We start from the raw sequence: 13,740 nt of genomic DNA on the forward strand, positions 1-13,740 counted from the left end.
AAACTATAAACTTTAACTGAGGGCCCATTTTTATAATTTCCATTACATTGTGGAACGCAGCATGGGGTCGGCATCCTTAATTTAAAATTATCATTAAACTATAAAAATGATTTGAATGATCTTTTATAATGAAATTAAATCGAGACACGTGGCCACGAGCATCACCATCACATGCCGATATCAAGTGTACAACTGGTTCTGTACACTGGACAATAGTGGATCCTCTGTTGCTGACGTCACGAACGATAGCGAAAGAGGTGCGCAGGCCATCTCAGTTTTCGAGGGTTACGGTTGGACCCCCCCTCTAGCGCGAATGCACGATGCGATACGAATGGGCATTGAGGCATACAAGTTCCGTATGATGGCCAGAGACATCTCGTTCCACAGTTGCTGTAAATGCGCCTTGAAGCCGAAGCGTACACATAACACAAATATAAGACAACTAAGAATCAGACAAACTGAACGTGAACATGCTTCTCTGTGTGAGTCAGCGAGTGATACAGTATATATGAAAGATCTTCATCAGGAGTTGGGGGGGAGGAGAGTTTAGTTTTAGTTCCAGTCTCAAAGTCAAACCAAAACCAAAGATGTTCTTCGTTTTGCGGTAAACAGTGTCCGCCTCACGCCTCTAGTTCGACCAACCTCGTAGGGTGTCCAACTTGCCGTCCCAAATGATCCCAGATATGCTCGATTGGTGACAAATCTGGGGATAGAGCAGGCCAGGGAAGAGTGGTAATGTGGCGGAGGCAGTCTTGTGACATCCTTGCTGTGAAAAATGGTTCCTGGGAGCCCTGCCATGAGTGGCAACACATGTGGCTGAAGGATTTTATGGACGTACCGCTGGGCTGTCATTGTGCCATGGATCAATATTAGGGGTGACCATAGATCGTAAGCAATAGCACCCCATACCATGACACCAGCTGTGGGAGCGGTGTGTCGCTGTAAAGCGAAGGCAGGATTGAAGCGTTCACCACGGGGCCTCCACACACGAACACGATTGTCATCACTGCTCAAGTTGAATCTCGATTCGTCGCTGAAGACGACCTGGTTCCATTCCATTGCAGTCCAATCCTGTCGTGCTCGACACCACTCCAAACGGAGGCGTTGGTGGGTGGGTGTCATTGGCAGCACACGTAATGGCCGCCGCGATACCAGATGTCCTTCAGCCAGGCGCCTTGCGATGGTTCGGGAAGACACAGGGGCCCGTAGTGAAGCTGCTGCCTGTGTCTGGATAGCGGCCAATGAGGCAGTTGGCTCTACGCGTGCGTTTCGGATGATGTGGCGGTCTTCTCGACGACTGGTCTGTCGAGGGCGTCCTGCACCTGGTCGCTGTGTAAATGACGTCTCTTCTGTCCACTGGTCCCAACACCTCCTCACAGTAAAATCAGAACGGCCTAGTCGACGAGGTACTCTCCGAGCTGACCACTCAGCTTCCATCATTCCGATGATTCTTCCCCTATCAAACTCTGACAACTGTTCATATGGTCTTCGACGGCGGCATAACGGCATGTCTACCTCAGCATTTCCTTTGCAAATGATTAAATACACTCCAGCAAGCTCTGCTTACCTGTGTTATACTCCAAAGAGAACGAAGTTCAACGCCCTCTAGTGGCATTACGCAATGCGCAATCACGCTGCATTTCTAATCATTTGCATATCTGCCCGACATGTACCTTCAGGCCAACTTTCGTTTCGATCCCACAATTATTTCTTGGTGCGCAAATTTTTATGGCAATGAGTGTATACAAGGTGATTCCATAATTCCCCTTGTTGGCGAATTGTTGATCCTAGGGGTATACTTCAAATTAGAAAGTATCCAAATAATGTGTGGATTTCAGATACCTCATTCATGTTGCAAAAGGGTTGTATAGTTATCTATCTATATATATGATTGATTTTCTGTGTTCTCTATATAAATCTATAATTTTAGATTGATCGTCACCAAATTTTGCATATATATTAAACGGGACCCGACTTGAACAATAGGCTACTTTAAAATTCCGTGAGAGCAGGGCAAATATGCCCCAAATGGGCAAAAACTGTCTGGCAATAATAGTTTTTGGGTCTCAACAATCACTTTCGGAACATTTACTTTGGTTACCGTGGTTCCCTAGCAATGCGTTTCAGATGTGTGTATGCCTTTACAATGGTTTGTCACTTCTTCAATGCTGTATGTATATGTATAATAGTTTATGCCTTTATAATGGTTTGCCACATTTTCAATACTCTCAGTAATGAGGCTTTTTGAATAGACGTCATAATCATCATCGCTTTGAGGGTCAGGAAAAGGGTGATCCTCGTAGAAATCATTGTTAAAATTGCCGATTTTACTGTAAAAATACGAAAATTTGGTGGTGTTTTCTGTTGCATCAATAATTTAAAAAATTTTATTGAATTCTCGATTTTTGAAATATTGTTCGCTTAGAGATATACAAAGCCCAGGAGCCCTTTAACGAAAAAATATATATTAATTTTTACGTTTCTTTAAATCTAGATTTGCTTATTTTAGGAGTCGTGCAGGAAGTGGTCATATTGGTCAAGTTACGCACAGTTTTGTCCCTCAAAGAAAGAAAGAGATATCACGTGATCCACAAAAAGCGTCATTGAAGAAAACCCGTGCAGCGCCAGGTATTATAGTTAGTTAAAATACAAGAACTAACTTTTTAATACGAACACCCAGTCCTCATAAACCTAATTAGAAAGTTGTTGCCTTGTCTTTCCAGTTTCTCTACGTGCAATATGCGGTGAGATATTTGAATTCAAAAACTTAAGTAATGTTGGGGAAAGAAAAACATAAGTGAGGAAAAGCTTATATTTAGTCTTTGCCCTTTTTCTCTTTCCCCCCCCCCTAAATTCAAATATCTTAGCAAATATCACACTTAGAAACGTAGGGTTTTTCTTTTCCCTCAGGAAAGGCAGAGTAATAGCTTCTTAATTGGGTTTTTGAGAGGACAGTGTTATTAAAAGTTAGTTTTTATATTTTAATAACTATACAACCCCTTGCAACATGAATGATATATCTGAGTTCTACACATTATACACATTATTTGAATACTTTTTCTAATTGGAAGTAAGCCTTTGGGATTACCAGTAAAATGCAGCAAAGGGTATTATGGAATCACTCTGTATATACTCGGCAACACACATGCTGCCATGCCAGGTGTTTCCTCCTACCACCCAACTGCAAAACAAATTCTGCAGAGAAAGTGATGAATTTATTGCATGGTCTGTCCAAATGTTATGGGACTACCTATATGTAAAATTGAATTTCTCGTAGGTGTGTGTGCGCGTGTTTTTTTCTCAATTTGAAGAATTTTTTTATGTCACATATTGTGAAACTTGTGACTTATAAATCAGATTTTATTGAATGGACTTCTTCGACATAATCATAGTTCAAGATATACAGAAGACTGGATGTTGTGAAGATATTTATTATTTGAGATGAGTTTTTCCTTCCTTAAAAAATTAACATCTCAAATAATAAATATCTTCACAACATCCAGTCTTCTGTATATCTTGTATTAACAAGTGGAGAGCGACATTCATATAATGTCATATAATATGTCATATAATCGTAGTTATTTTCCCTTTTAATGTTATTTTAGGTGGTGGTGGGTGTTTTTTTTTTTTTTTTTTTTTTTTGAGAGGATGAAAAATTTGACGGTGAGATCTAATGAATGATTGTAGGTGGCAATAATAAATTTTGAGCCATCACTGTGTAATTGAAGAATAATAAAGTAAAATATTCTATGGCAGAATCAAATCTCCTGTTTGATACAGCTTCGGCCTCTCCCTGAGAATTTGTTGCAATTGGCATTTCGTTACAACTTTTAGGATGATCTAAACCCTCCCAGTCTAATGTTCAATGTCTTTGCAATCATTCCATTAATTAATTCACGATCTGATAATAGCTCAAGTTTTTAGTGTTTGCATCATTTGTCATGGTTTGGCAGATATCCTTCTGTCTTTTATACAAATACAAATACCACGCCACAACAGGCAAATTGCCCAACGAGGTGGCTGACTTAAGAACATCATGGATCCCCGAGCCATTTTTCGGAGGCCCTACCCACTACTGCTACACCACACATGTACCCCGCCCACACCCCCCCCCCCCGAATGTGCGTGTACGTGTAGTGAAACCTGACGTGAAGTTTTTTTTTGTTTCTCTGTAATGCTTGTTATGTGTAGTGCTGCCATCTGCCACCAGTTTTTCTAACTATGAGTTAAGTGTTATGATTGAATGATTTATGGTTGTAGGACTGTTGCTCTCTGTGGCGAGACTTTTTAACGGGGAGATCGGCTCGCATTTGCGCCTTGAAGTTGGGAACCACAGAAAACCAACTTCAGCAGACCACCCAACTTCAGCCGAACACAAACTCTTGATCATTAGAGATTCTTGATCATTTTTGAACTTTTCTAGGCACAATAGTTTTCCTGGGCTGAACTGATTACATGCTATTTTATTTTTAGATTCTAGTGACTCTTTTGTCATTTTTTATCAGTTTAATTGTCTGTTCCATTGATTTAAACTCTCACGATAGCGATATGGTGACTAGGTTGTTTATCTTCAGTGTATGTTAAAAGATGTCTGTCTCTGTGCTTTATTAAAATCAGCATCACCAGTCTGTATTTGCACAATTGAACCTCCTGTAACACATTCCCCATTAAAGGACACTTTAAAAAATATATTGACAGGCTTCCATGTATTTTACTACCTATTAACAGACACTCCTTGATAGCGGACAAAAAATTTTTTTTATCCCAAGGGTTTTATAGTTACATATAAACATTATAATTCAATTCTTTAACTTTTAGGATGATGCCAATCACGATCCAAAATGGTCTTATGAGCAATTGCTACATGCCGAGTTGATTATTGGTGGAAGGCTCATCGGTAAACATGAAATAGATATCATGTTGAAAACAACAGCATGTATATTTGAAGTTCTTGAAAGGGCTTGGTCTAAACAGCACTGCAGCCTGATAGATATGAAGGTGGAATATGGTGTCACCAAGCAAGGTAAAAAATTTTTGTTGTACATTTGAATGGAAGAATCTGAGAATGGCATACGTGTGCTTCAGTTTATTGAAGTATGTATCATTCTATGTGTTTATTGAACTTTCATAAATTGAAGTTTTTTCCATGAAGCTATTAACAATAATGTTATGATGGTAATGGAACCTTTTTTAACTACACAAGTAGTCCCAGATATATTTTAAATCTGCAAGAGAATCCGTCTAGCACTGGAAATCATTGATAAGTGATTAAATTGTGATGTGTTAGTTACTGATGCCAGAGTGTCGCTGAAAGTTCAAAGAATAAATTCTTAAAGAAAGTATCTTAATAAATACTTAAATCAACCAAGCTTGCAATTGAAACTTGAATTTGTTTAAATATTAGTAAGGCTCAAAATTACAAGTTTGGCTTTAAAGCACTCTTATCAGTTATTGCTTGTATTTAAATTTTGGTCCAGAACAGCTTTGTCTTAGAGAACCCAAAAGTTTTTATATCTGATGTAAATGCTCAACATGTAATAAAAGGATTTTTAAATTCGTTAAGTTGTTTTTCTAGGAAAAATAATTTTGTTTATTACAGGGGAGCTTGTTCTTGCTGATGTGATTGACAGTGACTCTTGGAGATTATGGCCTAAAGGTGATAAACGACTGATGGTTGACAAACAGGTGTATAGGAATTTGAAAGAAGTTACCCAAGAAGATCTGGATAGGGTTAAAAGCAACTTCAAGTGGGTATCAGAAAGAATAGAGGTAGGATTTTTTTTCAAAATCTATATATATATAATAAAATTGATTTTCTGTGTTTGTGTATGTTCTCTATACAAATCTACAATTTTAGATTGATCGTCGCCAAATTTTGCATATATACCAAATGGGACCCGACTTGAACGATAGGCTACTTTAAAATTTTGTCGAAGCAGGGCAAGTGCCCCAAATGGGTGAAAAACTGTCGGGCAACAATGGTTTTTGGGCCTCAACAATCACACTCCGAACGTTTACTTTGGTTACCGTGGTTCTCTAGCAATGCGTTTCAGATGTGTATATACCTTTTACAATGGTTTGTCACTTCTCTAATCCTGTTACGATATGTATAATAGTTTATGCCTTTATAATGGTTTGCCACATTTTCAGTACTCTCAGTAATGAGGCTTTTTGAAAAGAAATCGTAATCATCACTTTGAGGGTCAGAAAAAGGGTGATCCTCATAGAAATCATTGTTAAAATTGCCGATTTTACTGTAGAAATACGGAAATTTGGTGTTTTCTGTTGCATCAATAATTTTTAAAAATTGTATTGAAATATTGAGTTCGCTTAGAGATATACGAAGCCCTGGAGATTAAATATGAAGTAATTACCCGGACCTATTCTTTTGAGTGGGATATCCAGGTAATAACATTGATTTCAACCTTTTATTTATATCTTCTCAAGCATGAAAATTAAGTTTTCCGTATTGTCTTTTTATATTCAACTGCATAAATTGATATAGTTTAGGTTGTTTTAAAATCAATCAATCACGTAAAGTACATCGAAGGAATTCCACAGCTTTAAGCATTTTTGGAAGCAGAAACAGTCAGAAATAAATAACTTAAAGTTCGGGAGGGGGATCGAAATACCTAGTGCCCCATAAAATAAAAGGAAAAAAAATATTTGTTTCTATGTTTCTTTAAATCTAGATTTGTTTATTTCATGAAGTCGTGCAGGAAGTCGCCATATTGGTTAACTTGGACACGGTTTGCGTGTCCCTCAAAGAGAGAGAGAAATATCACGTGATCCAAACAGCCTCATTGAAGAAAACCCGGGTAGCGCCAGATATTATACCTAGTTTTATTTATAAAATTAACTTAACATAATGTTAATTTCATAAATAAAATTGGATTAAGTGGATTTTTTTTCAAAAATCTTGATATTCAAATAGCCAGAAAGGTTCTACTGCATCTTGAAAATAGTTTTTCAATGTCAAGAAACTTGGAAACGCTAAGAAAAAAAAATCACTGCATTTACTGTATTATAAGAGGTGAAAATACATTTATCGCAGAAGATAAATCACTAATATTGAAGAAAAACAATGAAAATTTCCTTTCTTATAAATCTTGCTTCTTTTTTCTGGAAGTGAATGAAACTTGGAAGAAACTGAATTTTTTGAGAATCGCAATCCATCATGATTAGGGATATTATCATAGATAAGTATGGTTAACTGATAAAATAAGGGTGTTACCAAACATATGTTAATGGTTTATATCGAACAAAATGAAAGTTGCAGGACGCTGAAGTCAATTGCTATTCCACTGGGGGATATCATGGAGGAAAGAATAACAGGAGGTGACATCAGGCAGGAAAATTGAAGCCGTTGTGGCAACCCTATGGACTGACAAGTAAGCCCAAACAAACCGCTCTTTTCCCTATACTTAACATGTGTTTTGCCGGATCAAATTCTCTTAAAATATTAATATCTAAACAAATTTAAGCACCATGACTGTTTAATGCCTCTTCAGGTAACCTACATGATCCAATAATGGGGAAAGATAAAATTTTATCCTTGTATAAGGGGTTTTTATATTTTTAATTTATTTTTGAAAGGGGAAGATCATTTTTAACTCTCAACTCGTCATAGGTTTTTAGTTCAGTGCCTTCAATTTATTTTAAAAATTTGATGCATCACATTAATGTCTATGGAAATATGATTAATTAAAATAATATGAAGCTCCAATAAAATGCAATTTTCATAATTTTTTCTTTTAACTGTTTATTTTGCCTTTTTGTTTCGTTCATCATTATCATAGATCCGGGACATTTTGAAAGTGTTTGAGGCCCGTGGGCGCTCGTCTTAAGCTTTACATGAGGAATTTTGATTTCTGAATCAATTCTGAGATGCTCGAGCACTTTCTGACAGGGTCGTAGCTAGGATTTTTGCCACCCCCGTGCCTCAAAGTACTGGAAGTGCTCGAGCGTCCTCCACCACTGTGTATTTATGGTTTTGCTGCCTGTAGACTGTACAAATTTCGCCACCTTTCTTCCGTTCCACTCTCATATTCTTGAATACGTATGATTGAAATATATGCCGCCCATCCGAACCTTCCGCTATGTACAGTAGATGTAGTATTGAGAAAAAAAAATATTAAAAATAAAAAAAAAATTTTTTATGAGCCGCGGTAAGTCATCTTTCTGGCCTTTAGTATTTAGGAAAATAATCACTTGGGCTGTTTCCCCCCCCCCCTCTTCATTTTGTACCTATTACTTTGCTTTTAAAGTGGCACGTGTACGAAAACTTGAAAAAAAAAAAAACAGTTTCGAATTGAATTTGAAATCTAAAATTGTTGTTGTTGTTCTACCTAGACTGGAAGTATTTCTACAATATTTTAATATAAACAGCTGAAAGGCATTATATATGCTAATGTTTTGCATATATAATGTTTTTCGCAAAAAAAAAAAGTCAGATTTTTTCAAACACCACTTGTTCAAGTGTCTTTAAACATTGTCACTCTCAGCACTGAGGTATTACATGCTTTGGCATAATTTTTTTAAAATTAAAATGCCGAGAAGGAATTTTAGGGCACAAGATATGGGTAAATTTTGGTTATTTTTGCAAAAGGTTCCATGTTGTTGAAGTTAATATTCGAACAACTAAAATTGTAAAAGCTCTCATTCAATTGTATAAATATATCCACAGAATTTGAGGAAAAAAAATCGAGTTCCTAAAGTGAATAGTAAATTTTTAAATGATTTTTAAAAACGGGGATGTTTCTCATAGGAAAGCATGGGAAGCCACGGTTTGTTTGGGCTTACTTGGTCCCTTTAATAGATCGATCACTGGCTTCATCTGGCAACCCAGATTCCCCATGCTTTCTCAACGGAGGCGCTGGTCGCGTCACCTCCTGTTATTCATTCCTCCATGGGGGAATATGGCTACTAGTCACTTGTAGTGAAGATTAAGTGTGTGGTTTTTCTTCTTATTATTATTATTATTATTATTTTTTTTTTTGACAATCCTAAACAGCAAAATCATCCAAGACAAGTACGAAAGCATCTATTAAGAACAATTAGGAGTCCAGAAAATTTTTATTCTGTCCTGCAATATATATGGATACTTTCAATTGCTTATGCAATTGATATAGTTAATTATTATATATCGTAAGTTAATTTATAATATCAATTACTTATGCAATTGAAAGAGAAAAAATCCTGTCCTGTCAATGAACGATGATTTTGAGAGGGCATTATTGACGACATTAAACAAAAACTTTATCATTTCACACACACAATCTGGCATACCATATTTTAATATCTTCATGAAATAGTTTTCATTGCCTCAAGAAACAAAATAAAAGTTCTTTGGTATAACCACCTGCAATGACAATTTTTAATTGGAGAATATTCTCTGAAGTGTGGGTCTGAGAGATATATGGATTATATAGTAGATTTGAGGTTTTGTAGTGAAGGTTTCCAAAACCTTTTTTTTTTTTAACTTAATTTAAAATGATTTTTTTTATTAATTGTTTAGAAATGAACATGAAAAAGGAAATAAAATCATAATCCATCAACAAAGGAAACTTCATTTTTAAGAAGATACAGAACTATTTTTTCTTCCTCAATGGACAGACTTAAATTTCTTTTGTTACTTAGCCATATTGATCTTGCTTTCGTGTTTTCAGTTTCTTATAGTGGGCTGCACTTGTTAATTTCTTTCTATGAAAAATAAATTTATTTTTGCTATATATATATGAGGCCATCGGTACTGAAACCTTTCTGTTGCTGCAGTTGTAGAAGGCATGGTTAGTATTTATAGTGCAACTTTTAACAAATTCATTCCAATGTATGTTTCTTTCTATCATGTGACAGCTAAATAAATAAAAACCAAATTGAACAGCTGAAAAGAACTAAATGCAGACTTCATAACATCTGGTTTCCCAGTCTTTTATTGCTCTATATTTGGACAGTTTTAGTTCCGAGATAGATAGGTTTTTCTTTCAAGTATGAATATTAATTATTTGAATTATGGACATTTTTGCAAGCTTTTGTTAATTGGAGATAGCATTTCAATAACCATACTAATTGTTGGTTTGGCAGACTAATGCTGTGATCAGTTCTACAATAGGATTCTGCAAACCACAAGTTTTTAAAACACTTGGCCTAAGTGTATCTTCATCTAGAGTGGATGAATTGATTACTCTTCAAATTGTAATGAATGTCTGAGTGCCTATTGAAAGCAGTGATATCCTCTCTGAAAATAGAAATGTTTAGCTTAAATATTTTGTACAGTTCCCTTATGCTTGAAAAAAAATACTGATTTCTTTTTACTAATGTTATCAATTTAATTTATATTGGGTTTTTTAACTCATTCCTAAACATTTTTTTTCCATCTTTTGAGATTATTCTTTCACAAGTAAAATTTTTAAGGTATGATTTGTTATTGATTCCACAGAATATTCTCATTTTTCAATAAAGTTGAACTGTTTCATGCTCAAATATTTTCCAAAAAATTTAAATTTCTAGAACATATAATCAAATTATAGCTTATTGAATGTTATCAGCATTTTATTTCCAACAGAATGTTTAAAAGTGTCTTGTTGCAGATACCTTTTCATGAAGTCCTTAAAATTAAAGAAGTCAAGATTCGTTACAGGACTACACAAATTATATCCATAGAACACCAATACACAAACAATAGACCAATTACACATAACAAAAAGCATGATAATGAAGCAAATAGAGCTCATTTGATTTTGTTTCTGTATCATTTCTGTCCTTTGGCATGAATTTCTATGATCTTTTTACGAAGAAAAAAAATCTTGAATGAACAAATAAATTCTTACCTTGCCTACAAATTTTCTCATAAATGTCATGTTCATCACAAAGTTGGTGGGATATACAAGAAATATGTAAGTTCGTCCCCTAATCATGGTTTTTACATGATATTAAATGGAATTTAAGTATGAGAATAGCATAAAACTATCAAATTATGTGAGCATGAAAGGTCCCCTACATCTGGTATTGGGGTCCCTAGACCAGACTTTTTAGACCCTTCTATAGTGAATTTGAGAGAAAAAGAAAAATATTTATCGTCCTTGGCTATAGCTCTGTCAGCCCTGCTTTTGGGGGTGGGGGGTCCTCAGTCCTCTGGATGTATAAGTCAAAGATTGCACTATATTGCAGATTTCATGGGGGGGGGGGGAAATCTTGGCGCCTATACATTTTTTCAGATTTATTAAGCCTTGGTATAAGTAATGACTTATCTACATTTTTTCCATAGTGTTACATTTTGCATAATTTAGATGCATAAAGTAGTTATTATTCTCCTTCACATTTTAGGAGTTCTTCACTCCCTCAGATGGCCAAGTTGTAGTGCTTATGGGATCGCCCTCAGATGAAAAACATTGCCATAAAATTCAAGCAGCATGCCAGAACTACGGGATATCTTGCGTGTTGAGAGTCAGCTCTGCTCACAAAGGAACTGACACGACACTGCAGATAATCTCAGAATATGAAGGTTTTTGAATTTTATTGTTTTTTAAATTATGAAGTTCAAAATAATGAATGAGATATTTATCACTTCTTGTGTGGAAAGCTTTCCTTTCTCTCAGAATAAAGTCAGATTTTTTTCTGTGAATAGCTGTTTTTGCTCTTAAATAATGTTTCATGTAATTTTTTTTCAACCGACTTCATATTTTAAGAAATCAACTTTATATGCATGCTCGATTTCAAACCTTTTTATTTTTAGAAGTTGCTCATGGTTTTACTGTTTTTTCTCTTTAGGGCAAGAAAGACCTACTGTGATAATAGCAGTTGCTGGGTGCAGCAATGGCCTTGGGCCAGTCATCGCTGGAAATTCAGCTATCCCTGTCATCAATTGTCCTCCCATATCTGCAGAATATGTAAACATGGACTTGTGGTCATCATTAAGGCTTCCATCAGGTATTCATTCTTTATCTATGAAATTTTCTCCAAAGTCAAATATATTTATTCGTAGGTGATCTAAGTCAACAAATTTTAGTTCTGATCAAAGCAGAAGAAAATGTCATGACGTTTCACACCACTACATGACTGACAATTTAATAGCGAGGTGAAAAGCAGACAAGAAAAATCAAGGAAATACACTGTTTCTGGTCTTTCCTTTATCGTCTTTTTTTTTTCCCCCAAAAAGTTATAACACTTAAACTACAGTTCTGTTTTTGAAAGTTTAGTCGCAATAAGTAAATTGCTACAAACAGAAAACTAGATGACGTTGCTTAAAAAATATCTTGAGATTCATTTTTGTGCACACACAAGGCTACCTATGCATAGTATCAAACTTCGAAAATGTTAAATATATACAGGATGGTCCAAAACATTAAAAACAAGTGTTTCAAAAGTTTCAGCACAAACATCATTTTATGTAAATTAATGGCTATATGTGATTGGACAATTAAGATTGTGTCAGATGCATGACATGAAAGCAAAATTACTGATGGCATCACTTTAAATCAAAATTTTGACAGCATCGAAAAACCAAAACAGAGTTTTGTAAATTGTGAAAATCAAAATATTGAAAATGAAAGACAAGGGTGTTTATTTATAGGGTCATTCCACAGCAATGAAGTAAAAAATGACAAAGTTTAAGAAATCCTTATCCAAAGTATCAAAGTCTGGCAACAGATTAGAAATACTTTAAATCTGGCAACAGTTCAGACTTTAAATGCACATTTTTTTAAATATTAAAAAAAAAAAATCTTGAATATTGTCTTATTTTCAGCAGTAGACAAAAATAAACTACAATTCATTACTGGCTTTGAAGAATACTGAAGGTATGTATTTTATCTTATTTCGCTTTGTTGTTTTACATGTTACGTTGGTCACAAAAATTATGTTTTTTGTTTCTGAGTCGATTGAATTTTATGAATAGAAATTTCCACTTTCATTTTCTCTTTTTCTAAGCTCTGGTCTACTGGAAAAATATTTAAACATTTTAGTAAAATTATTCCAATTTCTAAAGCTGTGACTAACAAACAATATTTGTGTGACCAACGTAACTGAATAAAGTTTTGCTTTTATGAATTTCTATTTTTACATTATTTTTTATTTATTTGAAATTTTTTCTGTTAATTTTAAGTTGTGATATGATGTACAGTTGAGAAAATTATTTTTTTGCTTTTTTTAAGGAAAAAATGGCACCAACAAGTGCTAAAATAAGAAAAAGGAAAAGTCGTGCTAACCAAACCACAGAGCAAAAAGATGAAGAAAGAGAAAGGGCTAGAGTTGATATGAAGTTAATGCGACTAAAGAGAAAAAGCTATGTAAAATGGTTAGAGAAAGAATGCCATGCATTGAAATTAAGAATGTAAAAAATACGTCTAAAAAGAAAGTTATCTTTACAGATACCCAAAGAAAACCCTTTCGGAAGTTGTCAGAGCTTTGGAAAGGCTCTCCAAAAAACCAAAAGTACATTACCCCATAGTCCAAGAAAAAAAGTTGCACTTGTTAAAAAATGGCTACTGATTTAGGGAATTCCAATTTCTGGTAAGAATATAATAGAAAATGGTAAAGGGATATCAGCTGAAATTTAAAGTAAGGTTGAAGAATTTTATCGTAGAGATATTTCTCGTCAGCTTCCGGGAAAAAAAGATGTAAAATCAGTTAGAAACCCCGTAACTAAGGAGAAAGGGATGTTGGCAAGACGTCATCTAATGTTCAATTTGAAGGAGGTGTATGAATTATTCAAAGCTGAAAATCCTGATGCTTCAATAGGTG

General features: G+C 35.0%; 1 protein-coding gene across 1 annotated transcript in view; it reads left to right on the forward strand.

The window, feature by feature from the left end:
• Paics (PAICS bifunctional enzyme) overlaps positions 1–13,740 on the forward strand; it is a 30,302-nt gene that overhangs the window by 10,373 nt on the left and 6,189 nt on the right. Inside the window, exons 4-7 of the mRNA XM_089236827.1 lie at positions 4,819–5,023; positions 5,600–5,769; positions 11,326–11,503; positions 11,770–11,928. Of these exons, the coding sequence (XP_089092953.1) occupies positions 4,819–5,023; positions 5,600–5,769; positions 11,326–11,503; positions 11,770–11,928 (712 nt within the window). The remainder of the gene's footprint in view (positions 1–4,818; positions 5,024–5,599; positions 5,770–11,325; positions 11,504–11,769; positions 11,929–13,740) is intronic.

The sequence above is a fragment of the Pholcus phalangioides genome, unplaced genomic scaffold, assembly GCF_987345545.1.
Source record: "Pholcus phalangioides strain wild (caught in Gottingen) unplaced genomic scaffold, Ppha-v1.0 ptg000002l_1, whole genome shotgun sequence".
Taxonomy (NCBI): domain Eukaryota; kingdom Metazoa; phylum Arthropoda; class Arachnida; order Araneae; family Pholcidae; genus Pholcus; species Pholcus phalangioides.